The 13521-nt window shown below is 37.0% G+C and overlaps 1 protein-coding gene across 1 annotated transcript in view; it reads right to left on the reverse strand.

Annotated features, from left to right (window-relative positions):
• The window catches only part of TLL1 (tolloid like 1), a 207398-nt gene that overhangs the window by 17012 nt on the left and 176865 nt on the right, over positions 1 to 13521 (reverse strand). Inside the window, exon 18 of the mRNA XM_058274933.2 lies at positions 11464 to 11591. Coding sequence (XP_058130916.1) covers positions 11464 to 11591 — 128 coding nt within the window. The remainder of the gene's footprint in view (positions 1 to 11463; positions 11592 to 13521) is intronic.

Below are 13521 nucleotides of genomic sequence, written 5' to 3' on the forward strand. Positions count from 1 at the left end.
GACTCATCCTAAATATGATCTCCTCATGATGGTACTTCACTCAACAGTGGGGCATGGCCCACTGAATCGAGTTAGTCTCAATTCAGATCACTGGGGTCCTTAATAGGCAGAAGGAAACTCAGATGGAGAGAAACACCAGGAGAGGCGACCATGTGCATTGCCATGTGTCAGAAAAGCTAAGGATTGCCAGCAACCAGTCCCAGAATACCAGTTTTTGGGAAGAAAGCATTGCCTTTCTGACACCTCGATTTTGGACTTTTCCTAGCCTCAAAACTGTGAGCCAATAAATTACCATCAATTAAGCCAACCACCTGTATAGGATTTGTTCTAGCATCTGGGAAGCTAAAACAGTAGCATACACATAATTTAGGCCAGTATTATATTCAAATTATTGTTTCATATTTCTGAACACTATTTAAGATGCCATTTTTTAAAAATTACCTTTAAGATTTTCCCTTTTGAATACCAGCTGATATAATTCAACCTATTAGTATTTTGCTAAACACTCTGGACTTTACCTAGAGAGAACTCATCAAGAGATTACACACCTTACCTCATTTGTGTTATTTCTAATTCTTTGAATATGTGATGTCTCATATCTTTAAGTGCATGTGGAAAATAAAAGATGGCTGCACACTCCTTGCTATTGCAAGAGTAAATTGAGAAGTAAAGCCTCGTTCTCCTCCCATTGAGAAATAAAGTCTCGTCCTCCTCTCCCTGATTTCTGGCTAACCTTAGTAATTTGCTTTATCAGTAGAAAGTGGCAAACATAACGTTCAGAGACTTCTGAGGTTTCTTTCAGGCCCTCTTGTAACACTCTGTCTGCGAACCCTGGGCTGTCATGCAGAGTCTGGCTCCCCTGAGACCACCTAGCTAGTAGGACTACATGTAAAGTCTGGGTTTGACAGACCCAGCTGAGCCAAGTTTTAAAGCCATCTGCACCAAGGTGACAGACATACAATCAAGGACATTTTGACCCTCCTCATCAGACTATCCATTAGGTGAATATTACTGAGCAACTTCCACCAATGCCATGTGCAGCAGAAAAGCTGCCAGCAAAGCACTACTCAAATCCTGACCTACTGCCAAAAATGAGATATAATAAAATGGGGCTTGTTTAGGTCATGAGGTTTCATGTTAGTTTTTCACACAGCAATGGATAATTAGAAATAGTGCATAAATGAAAATAATTGCATTATTATGCCAAAAGTCTTACATCTATGTAAATCTGTAATAAACCACTACTGATGGTTCATTCCATTTATTATTATAAAATAATAATAGAGGTGAGTAATCACACAGTAAATTGAATATATGTAAGGTGAGTAAACACTATGAACAAGAATAATCGTTTTTCACAAAGAGCACTGATCTTATCACATTTCTTCTTACTCCATAATTACTAGATTATTTAAATAATCTTGAGATTATAATCTTACAGATAAACTAAATTAGCAGACAAAAAATGTTACCTCAGAAATAGTAATAAAAGGCATGCTTTGACCCATAAACTACTACTTCCATGTTACTCAACGCAAATGTATATCAAGTTAAAAAAACACTTAGAAAGAATATTAAGATGCCAAAAATGTACAAATTAAGTATTTTAATAGTCTCCTGAAATTGTTTTGAGAGACAGTTAACTATTCTTTACTTCTATATGCGTAGATGAAACATTTAGAAATATCTCCTTACTTTCCCACCCAGACTGAGGGAAGAGGGCTAGCATCTATGAGTAAAGAAAGCTTGATTGTATATGTAGGTGCACCAAATGCTTTCTTTGCCCTTCCTCTCTGCCCTGGCTCAAAAAGTACTGGTTTGTAACTAAGCATCTATCAATAGCAATTAGTCTAAGGGGATTAAAAGATTTAAGAATTTTCCACATGGTTGGGTTGAAGTTCTGCAATGAAAATTAAGGAACCCAAAGAACTTAGCCAAAATGCTCTTATTTTAAATAATGTGGCTTTCTGATGAAATTTCCTATTTAAAAATGCCAAAGTTTATACCTAAGTGATTGGGTGATTTAAACTGGTATACACAGCTGATGACCAAATATCCACTGTCTGATGCCTGCACTAAAGAGTGATTTCAGTTTTAAAGTAGTTAACATTAGTAAATAGTTAATAATAGGGAGAAAATTGCAGTAACCATGAAAAACCATAATGTCAAAATGTTAAGTGTTAAAAGAAGAACTAAAATATCACTTGGAGTTGATAGCTAATCTGTCATGAAACACTTTCTGCTGACTCTGACCTTAGAATGATATTGAATGTCAGCTTTTTTATGAATTTGATTAATGGGGTTGGAAAGTGCCAATCAATATTATGCTCTGAATTAGAAACATTGGAGGGTCAGTAACCTTCCAGGCAATCCTTACACATGCTAATGTTTGCGAAACCTGGCTTAGACCAAACTAAATTCCACAAAGATCATAACAGGCAAATATTTATTTAGTTTTGCTTCTGGAAATCACTTTTTAGAATACTAGCAAGTATGGCCTGTGCTGAACAGGCATGCTTTATGCCCTGATTCTCAAATAGAATATTGGCATAGAATATAAAGCCTGTAATTTATGAAGAAATAGACCATCCTAGAGTTAGAGCGGATGTTCAATAAGCTTAAAGGTTTGCAACTGAGAATTAATAAAATATTGTCACTTTTAACTTGGAATATATTGGGAGTTTTATTTCCTCTGGGAAGTAGATATTGACTGCTGGAAATAAAGCTACTCCTATGCTAAAAACTATTATATACTAAAAATTCAAAACTTTTACTGAAGCCTTCAAAGAGCTGAATTCACAAATCAACCAAGTATTCTGAAATCCACTGAATGCCTAGCTCGTCCTCTAGGTAGAAATAGGGCCCAAGCACTGGCTTACAATGAGGTAGAAGAGATGCTAGATAGAGGTTAAGGGGTTGCTGGAGGTAAATGGAAAAACCTGAAGTCATACTGAGACCCTTCCTTTCTGTAGAAAAAAGCCTTAAGTCTCTTGGGGAGGGTTTTGCAAACCCATATCACCCCCAGCACAAAGGTAGAAATTTATTGTAGCTAGGGTAACAGTAAAAGTAAACTTGCCTTCTACTGCTGGAGAAGAGGCAAGAAGAAGGAAAGAAAACTCTCCTGCAGAAGACTCATGAGAGATTTGAGGCCAAGACTGGTTGACTTGGAGAGGAGATGTAAGATCACTGAGAAAGCCCAACCCTAATTCCTAAACATATAGGAACTGTGTAAGATAGAGGCTGTTCTCCCACAACAGAGAGCCCTCTTCCCACATAACTAGACTATCAAGGACCAAGTAACAAGCACCCATGTTTTACAATGGAGGAAGGAAAAAGAGTGACGAGACATGCCTTCTGTTGTAGAGATGAGTAGGAAAGCTGAAGCTGAACAAAAGCACTGAAAGAATACCTCTAGCACAGTAATTTCTATTTAGTGGTGAACTGAATGTAACCATAATAGGAAAATACAAACTCAGCTTACTAACTGACCAGAGTCACTCAACTCCACTCTTACAGACCTTTACATACACACTAATAGTCTAGCAGTATAAAACATGGGCCTACTTCCAGACATAAAATCTTTACTGCTCTACACACAATGGCTGGCATTTAATTTAAAAAAAAACCCAAAAACATGACACACAACAAAAACAAGAAGAAATAACACACTATGAAGAGACAAAGCAATCAAAAGAACAGATTCAGACATGACCCTGGTATTGAAACTATAAAACAAAATTTCAATAAACTTTAGTGAAAAATGTAGACAGCATGCAAGAACAGATGGCTAATTTAAGCAATGTGATGAAAGCTATAATAAAGTCAAATGGGATTGATAGAAATAAGAAATGCCATAAACAGAGATAAAGAATGCCTTTGACAACGTCATCAGTAGACTCAAGAAATTCCAAGAAAGAATCACTGAATTTGAAGACAGATCGATATAAATTACTTAAATTCAAAACTTAAACACATAGAGAATAAAATAAATAAATAATTAAAAATAAAGAAGAACAGAGCATACAGAGGCAAATAATTGGGAGAAGGAACTTTGCAGGCTTATGGAAATGTTCTGCAACTTGATATACATTTACCAAACTGACAGAATTGGCTAAAGAGCAGAGCATTTCACTCAATGCAAATGATACCTCAAAAAACAAACAAACAAACAAAAAAAAAGAGTTGTAGGGCCTTATCAAACAATCCAGCATGGGTATAATTTGAATTCAAGATCCCATGGAAGAGAAGAGAGACAATAAGGCTGAAGAATTACTTGAAGAAACAACGGTTGAAAATTTTCAAAAATTAATGGCAGATCTTAGGATATAACAGAGATAACCAGCAGGATGGCAGCAGAGTAAGGAGCTCCTAGAGTCAGCTCATGCTACAGGGCAGCTAGTAATCACCCAGAGCTATCTAAAGCACCTGTTTGGGGGCTCCAGGAGAACAGAAGAGCATCCTGCAACATCCTTGAAGGAATGGAAGGAGGAGACTGCCCATCTGCAGAGAGGATCTGTAAGTAGAGCACTCCATGCTCCGGAGGCCAGGGCCCATTCTCCACTGGTGGCACAAACCACCTCTAGACCTATTCCGTGGCTGGAAGCTCCACTTCCCAAAAATGGTGGAGGAAGAGACGATTGGGCACCAACTTCAGCTACTGATTAGTAAATTCAGGAGGCTAAAGTAAAATCCTAAGAGCAGTTAAAGTTTGAACCTGTCCAAGTCAGAATGAGGTAGCAAACAGCCCTTTTAACTTCACCCCTAGCATGAGAGGAAGCAGAGTGGATGGAAAATCACAATACTGGTAGGGACTAGGCTTCTTCCCATCCATATCAGACTATAGCTCTAGCCTACGCTCCAGCCCCACCTCTGCCAGGGAGGAAGCTGGGGGGAACTGCCCAGCCTCTCCGGGATACAGGCCATGCCACAGAGGCCAGTGATCATCCTAGTTGGGCAGAGCAAGCCACCTCAGGAGCTATACTGTGGTGGGAATTGGAAGCTCTATTTCCCAAAAAGAGGGGAGGAAGAGAGAGTTTGTCATTGGTTTTACCTACTAATTAGTAAATTATGTTGGCTAAAGTATAACCCTAAAAATAGCTAAAGTTTGAACCTATCCAAGTCAGAAAAAGGTGGGTGGTTGTCATTTTGTCTCAACCCCCAGCATGAGGGGAAGTCAGGTTGACTGAAAATCACAGTGATGGTAGAGACTGGCTTCTTTCATGCATATTGGCCAACAGCCCTAGCCCAGGCTACAGCCCCACCTCTAGCAGAGATGAAGCTGGTGGGCCCCACATCACCATCTTCGGGTAATTGAAGGTAAATTTGGCAAGCACAAACTGAACAGTTGGAAGTCCACTGGGGCAACTGCAGTCATTTTGGACCCATATGGCATAGATTGCTGCACACACCTGCAGCTCCATCACCACTCCAGGCAGGAGAGAAAGGAGCTTGAAGCTTCATCAGTCTCTCTGGGTAACTACAGTCTGGGCCTGCATGACTTGGATTAGTATATACAGCTGTGGCTCTGTCTCAAACCCTGGCAAAGGAGAAAGTTGGGAGAAGCTTCATTGATCCCTGGGGCAATGAGGGCAGCTTGAGCCTCCACAGCTTATAGCACCAATTACATCCTTGGCTCCAACCATACAACCAGCAAGAGAAAAAGGGCAGGAAGACCTAAACTAAAGAGAAAAACTGCACCCAGAATAAATACTCTAATAAGCCAAATGCCAAGACACCAAAAAAAAAAAGAAAAAAAAAAAAAATTACAAACCACACCAAGAAACAGGAAGATATGGCCCAGCTAAAGGAACAAGATAAGCCTCCAGATAACATAAAGGAGTTGAGAAAACTAATCACAGAAGTTCAAACAAATCTCTTTGATAAATTCAATGAGACGGTGGAAGAGATTAAGAATATTAAAAAGACATTGGATGAGCACAAAGAAGAATTTGAAAGCATACACAGAAATATAGCAGGTTTTATGGGCATGAAAGGCACAATAAATGAAATTAAAAATACACTGGAATCATATAATAGCAGATTTGAGGAGAAAGAAGGAAGGATTGGTAAGCTTGAAGAAATGGCCTCTGAAAGCAAACATACAAAAGGACAGATAAAAAAAAGAATGAAAAATTGAACAAGGTCTCAGGGAACAAAACGACAGCAAGAGATACGCAAACATACATGTCCTGGGTATTCCAGAAGAGCAGGGAAAGAGGGCAGAAGGAATATTTGAAGAAATAATGGTAGAAAATTTCCCAATCCTATTTAGGGGCATAGATATCCATGTCCAAGAAGCACAATACGCTCCCATCTAAATAAATCTGAATAGACCAACTCTGAGACACAAACTAATCAGAATGTCAAATGCCAAAGACAGAGAATTCTGAGAGCAGCAAAAGAAAAGCAATGCATCACATATAAGAGATACCTAACAAGATTAAGTACTGATTTCTCATCAGAAACCATGATGGCAAGAAGACAGTGTTGTGATATATTTAAGATACTGCAAGAGAAAAACTTCCAAGAACAAAACAGTCAAGAATCTTATATCTGGCAAGACTGTCTTTCAAAAATGATGGCAAGTTTAGAATATTCACAGATAAACAGAAACTGAGAGAGCTTGTAACCAAGAGACTGGGTTTGCAGGAAATACTAAAGGGTGTGTTACAGCCTGAAAATAAAAGATAGGAGAGAGAGGCATGGAAGAGAGTCTAGAGATGAGGATTATATTAATAAAAGTAACTAAAAGTGTCAAAAGAGTCATGAAAAAATATGACAGATAAAACCCAAATATTCAGTAATAAAACTTAACCAATGATGTAAGAAACTTGTATTCAAGACTACAACTCATTGCTAAAAGAAATAAAAAAAGACCTGAATAACTGGAAGAATATTACATGCTCAAGGATTGAAAGACGAAATATCATTAAAATGTCAATTCTACTCAAATTGATACACAGATTCAATGCAATCCTGATAAAAATTCCACAAGCATTTTTTAAATAGAAAACATGATTATCAAATTTATTTGGGAGGGTAAGGGGTCCTGAATAGCCAGAAACATCTTAAAAAGGAATAGCAAAGTTGGAGGACTCTCATTTCTGGACTTTAAATAACATTACCTAGCTACAGTGGTAAAAACAGCATGGTACTGGCATAAAGACAGACACTTAGACCAATGAAACAGAACTGGCAGTTGAGAAACACCTTCACATCTATGGTCAAATGTTTTTTGACTAGCCTGTCAAACCTACCCAGCTCAGGCAGAACCATCCATTCAATAAATGGTGCTGAAAGGAGAGGATATCCATAGCCCAAAGAAGGAAAGAGGACCCCTATCTCACACCTTGTACAAAAATTAACTCACAATGAATCAAAAACCTATATAAAAGCAAGACCCATACAACTTCCAGAAGAAAATGTATAAAAATATCTTCAAGACCTGGTGGTAGGTGATGGATTCTGAAAGGTGATAAGAAGATGACTGAGATGGACTACTGATGTTTAATGCATATACAAGTTTTAATTAACTGTACTGTAAAAGTGTGGAAATGTATAGAGTTGATGGTAACACATTATAATGAGTAACAGCTGGTTTATAAATGGGAATGTGGCTGAAAATGGTATTCTAGGGATGTAAATTCCAATTGACAGGAAGCTAGAGAATAATTTAGGGACTAAATAGCCCAGTAAACCCAGAGGTAGAGGAGAATCGTGGTTGATGGTACAGATGCAAGTGCCCTTTGTGAGCTAGAGCAGATTTACATCACTATTGCAGGGTGGTGGGAATGTGGAGAAGCATGGGAAAGATACAACTGGTGTGACCTATGGACTATGGTTAACAGTAGCAATTTAATATTCATACATCTATGCCAAAGATGTACTGTGTTGATAATGAGGGAGTATGGAAAAAGTATGCCAAATGTACACTATGGACATGGTAATAATCTGATTATATTATCTCATAATCTGTAACAAATGTTCCACCACCAAGTGGTGTGTTGATAGAGGTTTGTTGTATGGGAATTCTGTACATGTGGATGATTGTTTTGTAAGTTTACAACTTCTTCCATAAAAATATATTTAAAGAATAACAACAGTGTGGGCTGGAGGAAAAATACACCAAATGTAAGATAAGCACAATAGTTGGTAGTAAGATTTTGACAATATTCTTTTATAATTTGTACCAAATGTCTCACAACAATGCAAGGTGTTGGTGGAGGGTTGATGTATGCGACCCTATATGATGTTATGCATGTTTGCTTTGTAAGTTCCCAACTTTTACTATACATTTATTGTTTATGTATAAATGATATGAAAAATAATAATAATAGGGTGGGTTGGAGAAAATACTTTGTTTTGTAGCAATATTGTGAGGATGCTCTTTAATCATTAGTTAAAAATGTTTCACAACAATGCAAGGTATTGATGGTAGGGTAAGGTATAAGAACCCTGTATGATGTTATGTATGCTTGTTTTATAGGTTCACAACTGTTTCTCTACACTTATTGTTTATGTATGTTTAGTGTGAATGATATACTTCAATAAATTTTAAAAAATGATAAAAAAATTAATGGCAGATGTCGTAACACAGATCTAAGAAGTATGGAAACTTCTGAGCAGAATAAATACCATAAAATTAAACACCCACACACACATGCACACGCATGCAGACACACGTTCTATTCAAATTGTTGACAACAAAAGGTAAAATGGAAATTTTGAAGGCAGCCAGAGAAAAATGAAACCTTACTTATGCAAGTAAGTAAAAAGGATAAAATTTACAACAGATTTTTCATCTGAAACTCTGCAAGCCAGAACTTAATGGAGTGAAATGTTTAAAGTGCAGAAAGAAAAACAAAACTTTCATAACTGAATTCATTATCCAATGAAAATACCTTTCTAAAGGGAAGGTGAAATAATGAAGTTTTCAGAAAAAGAAAAGCTGAGAGAATTACCAGCAGCCATGTACTGTAAAAATATATAAGGGAAAATCTTCAAGCAGAAGGAATATGACGCCAGAATGAAACCTGAGTCTACACAAATAAATGTCTTCAGGAAAATCCACTTTTTCAACTCAGTCAGTAAACTTAATTGCTGAAAATTGCAGACTCTATATCTCAGCCCTTAAGCGTCAAACAGAGAATGTCCCTTTCAGTCAGGACCTTGGACAGGACTGGAAAGCAATCAAGTTCCTACAGTTCTAGGATCTTAGCACCCAACATCCTTCAAAAGAGTTGCTGAAATGAATGGATGTCTCTGTCCGCAGAGTTACTTCCTGATGTATCATAAGCATGCCAAATGGAAGGAATCCATAATAGGAATATTACTGTCTTAATGAAAGTCTTTCATTTTATTTTTTAATACCATATGGCCTCTTTCCTGGACAAAAATACTGAAAATAAGGGTCCCAGAAGGGAATTTTTAAAAACAGTTCTATTCCTGGACTGGTCCCATTAGCTGTCCTGGACTACTAGTCTCATTCTCTAGTCAATTTCTTTGTTCTCTATCATGGTGCACACTGGTCTCTGTCATGGTCCTTTCTAGCTGGCATTACCCCTGCATCTGATATAGGATATTCTGCCCAGATTTCTTCTTTGTCAAAGTGTCAGCAGAAGTGGAGATAAATATGTTCAGATTTAGGAAATATACTTGAAGGTAGAGCCATAGATCTTACTGACAAATTGAATGTGAGGAGTGAAGGAAAGAGTGGCAATAATGATGACTCCAAGTTTTCTGCCTTAGGAACTGGAACAATGGAGTTGACAGTTACTGAGATGAGAAAGAGCATGTACCTGGTTATCATTTGTGTCGGTGAAGGTAGTGACGGTAGAGAATCACAATTTTCATTTTGGAAATAAAAGTTTGAAAGAGGCTCATAGATATATAAGAAGCAGTCATCTAAGTAAATGATAAAGATGTACATGGGAAATAACATCATATATATGTATGTGTGTATATATGTACAAGTAGCATTTCATAGTTCACCTTTCACAGTTTAATTCTCAATCTGATTTTAGTTTTTGCTTTCAAACTTAGAATTTGAAACAGAATTTTTATGGACAGTGTGGAGAAAAATAAATAGATATCTAAATGTAAATATTTGTTCAAGCTCTATTGTATTTTGTTAAATAGGATTTTGTATATTCAGTGATACAGAAGGCCTACCATCTTAAGGAAAAGAAGAGTCATTTCAAAGCCAGAGAAGAACATCAGGTTAGCTAGAATTCAAGGAAAGATTATGCTTCCGGGAAAAAAAATTTTTAGTTTGATGAGAGATTCTGGACCTGTGTCCAAAAGCCTTGAAAAGAATGGTGACTAATCAATAAAACTCTATTGATAGGGAAATGAAATCATTCTAAGGAGAAAATATCCAGTCCTAACAAAAGGTCCATCAAAACTTTGGAGGTAAGCAAAGACAGATTCATTTCCCACAACAAGTTATTCTTTCATTATTCCTGCTAACACTTAAATATAATTATAAAAATAATAACAAAAGTACAATGAGAAGGGATGATCTGATAAATCCCTGTTCTTCCGAGTCATGCACATTTGTAGTAAGTCTAACCACTGGACCTTTACTAAACTAAATAAGAACAAATAACTTACCTGCTGACATCTACCAGCATGCAAATTTAAAACTTATGAAGAGATATACTGTTTCATTTACCAGTTCCACATATTTGGAAACAACCCAACTATGGAAAAAGTAGTTTTTCTTTAGGGTAGTCAGTGTTAAATTTTCTATACTCTTTTAGATTTATTTCTTTAAATGATATTCTTCAAGTGCACATAACCAATGATAAAATTTAATATTTACTCTCAGGTGACCTGGCAAAGAATCAAAGACTATGGGAAGGATGACAAACATCATATTTGTATTGAAATTATGCACATGGAGAAACATGTGGCAGTAGACTAAGAACTGAGGATAACAGCAAGCCTATAAAAAAGGCAACTATGTCGTGCAGAAATAATATTCTATGAACTGCAAGACAAAATTCATTTTATTCCAGAAAATACATATGCTTTGTAATTGAGGCATGCATAATTGACACAACCAGTTCTTTGTTTAATTGAATGATCATTCTTTTGCTTTCCTGCTGAATTTCTGATTTATTTTTTGTTCCTTCATTTAGTCTCTCCCTTTAGAAGCATCATTACCAATATCATATTAGGAAGTGGAGCACACTGTGTTGCAGTAAGTTTTGTAATACATTTTAGAGCATGCAGGAAAAGAAAACTATGGCAGAACAATGCACTGCTACTATTACTATCATCTTGATCTAGGAAAGCAAGGATTTGTTTGGTGTAAGTGGGACAGCATGAGAAAAAAAAAATCTTTTTCAGCTGCCTACTAATTCAATTAAATTACATAAACATTCATTTTATTTCCATGTGCTAGCCATGACAGACATGGACAGTCAGCTTAAAAGGAAGAAGAAAGATGTGCTCACTTACTAATTTGATTCGGTGGCCTGGAGTGGCACTAATTTCCCATGTGCATTCCTTCCTGCTTGGGTACTTGTCTGGCCAGTTGGGACTGGTGATGATCCCACTTGGACTGTGGATCTTCTGTTCACACTCAGCTGTGCCAATAACGATAATATCAGTCAGTGTGGAAATCTAGCCTGGGAATGAGCCAGAAAGCAAGCAGCCTATTTACCCACTACCCTGTTGTAAGATTTTCCTGAATGCTAGCTAATCATCACTCCAGTCTCTGTTATATCCATCTGCTTTGGCAAATATGTTGCTGAGCATAATCAGGCAATGTTTGTTTTCTTGCTCAAGTAAAATTAAGCATTTACCATGAATCACAGAAATGTCTGAAAAATAAAGAACTCCCTACTTTAAACTGCTCTATCTGTAAACTGAGACTTTAACAGAGCAACATATATTGACAATCAAGGAAATCAACTGTTGGCATATGTAAAATATTTAATATAAGGCCACAAACAAAAATCAATGGACTGTGCCATTTTCAATTCATATTTTTAGTAACAGAAACATCATTTACAGTTAACCAAGATCATTATGCCATTTTATGAATCATATGCTTACATTTTCTCTCTCCCTTAGTCATCCTAACTTACAGCATATATTTCAACATCTAAACCATAATTTGATCAGCTAAAGTAAATGAACTCTAATTTCATTAAGTCAAAAAATGAAGCACTTAGAGGGAAAAGGATTGAACAGTTACTAGTTATGGAGATAGCTTCTGAATTAAATTCAAAGAATATCTCATTCAACTGACATGACACTTGGTTAGGTTTTTCACAATTAAGATAGCCTGGCCTTAAAAGGGCCAAGCCTACAGCCTTAATATCAAATGTCAAAACTACCTATTACCTTCAGGCTTTGTTTATGCTATATAATTTATTTAGGATGAAGCAACACCCTATGAATACTGCATTAGGCTAGGATTGTTCGTTTATCCTGTTCTATCATACAATAAATTATCTGTAATTTTCCAAAATCAGTGTCTGGGGTAATTCTTGACTATTTGGAAAACACACCTACTACAGTGCAGACCTGCCTAATAAAAATAATATGCCCATATTAATAATATTGTTTTTGTTGCTACTGCTATTGTATTCTTCATACTAGACTTCTTTTGTTAACAAAAGGCTTTTATTTTTTTAAATGTTACATTAAAAAAATATGAGGTCCCCATATACCCCACCACCACCCTCACCTCACTCCCCCCCTAACAACAACCTCCTCCATCATCATGAGACATTCATTGCACTTGGTGAATACATCTCTGAGCACTGCTGCACCTCATGGTCAATGGTCCACATTATAGTTTACACTATCCCCCAGTCCACCCAGTGGGCCATGGGAGGACATACAATGTCCAGTATCTGTCCCTGCAGTACCACCCAGGACAACTCCAAGTCCTGAAAATGCCCCCACATTACATCTCTTCTTCCCACTCCCTACTCTCAGCAGCTACCATGGCCACTTTCTCCACATCAATGCTACATTTTCTTTGATTACTAATCATAATAGTTCATGAATAGAATATCAGTAAGTCCACTCTAATCCATACTCTATTCCTCCATCCTGTGGACCCTGGAATGGTTGTGTCCACTCCACCTCTATATTGAGAGGGGGCTTAGATTCCACATGGATGATGGATGCAATTCTGCTTTCAGTTGTAGGCACTCTTGGCTCCCTGGTGTGTTGGTTGACCTTCTTCATACTAGACTTTTATCTTAATGGTGCTAGGCTTCCCTGGGGAGATGTGGATTTGTAACAGAGGAATACAAAAAAAAAGAGAAATTTAGCTCCTGTCAAAAATAAAAAAAGATCATATAGCAAGATAATAGCCTTAAACCTTAAACGTCTGTATCCTATCTTGATGGAGGTTTTCTGAATTCCATTATTCCTGTCCTTGCCTTGATAGATGAAATGTTGAGTCTGCAGGATCTGGCAAATAGCCTATGAGACAAAGCCAAGAGGCTTGCTGCTAAAATGTAGACAGTTCATATACTATAAGTTAGAAGGAAACCC

Source organism: Dasypus novemcinctus, chromosome 1 (genome assembly GCF_030445035.2).
Source record: "Dasypus novemcinctus isolate mDasNov1 chromosome 1, mDasNov1.1.hap2, whole genome shotgun sequence".
Taxonomy (NCBI): domain Eukaryota; kingdom Metazoa; phylum Chordata; class Mammalia; order Cingulata; family Dasypodidae; genus Dasypus; species Dasypus novemcinctus.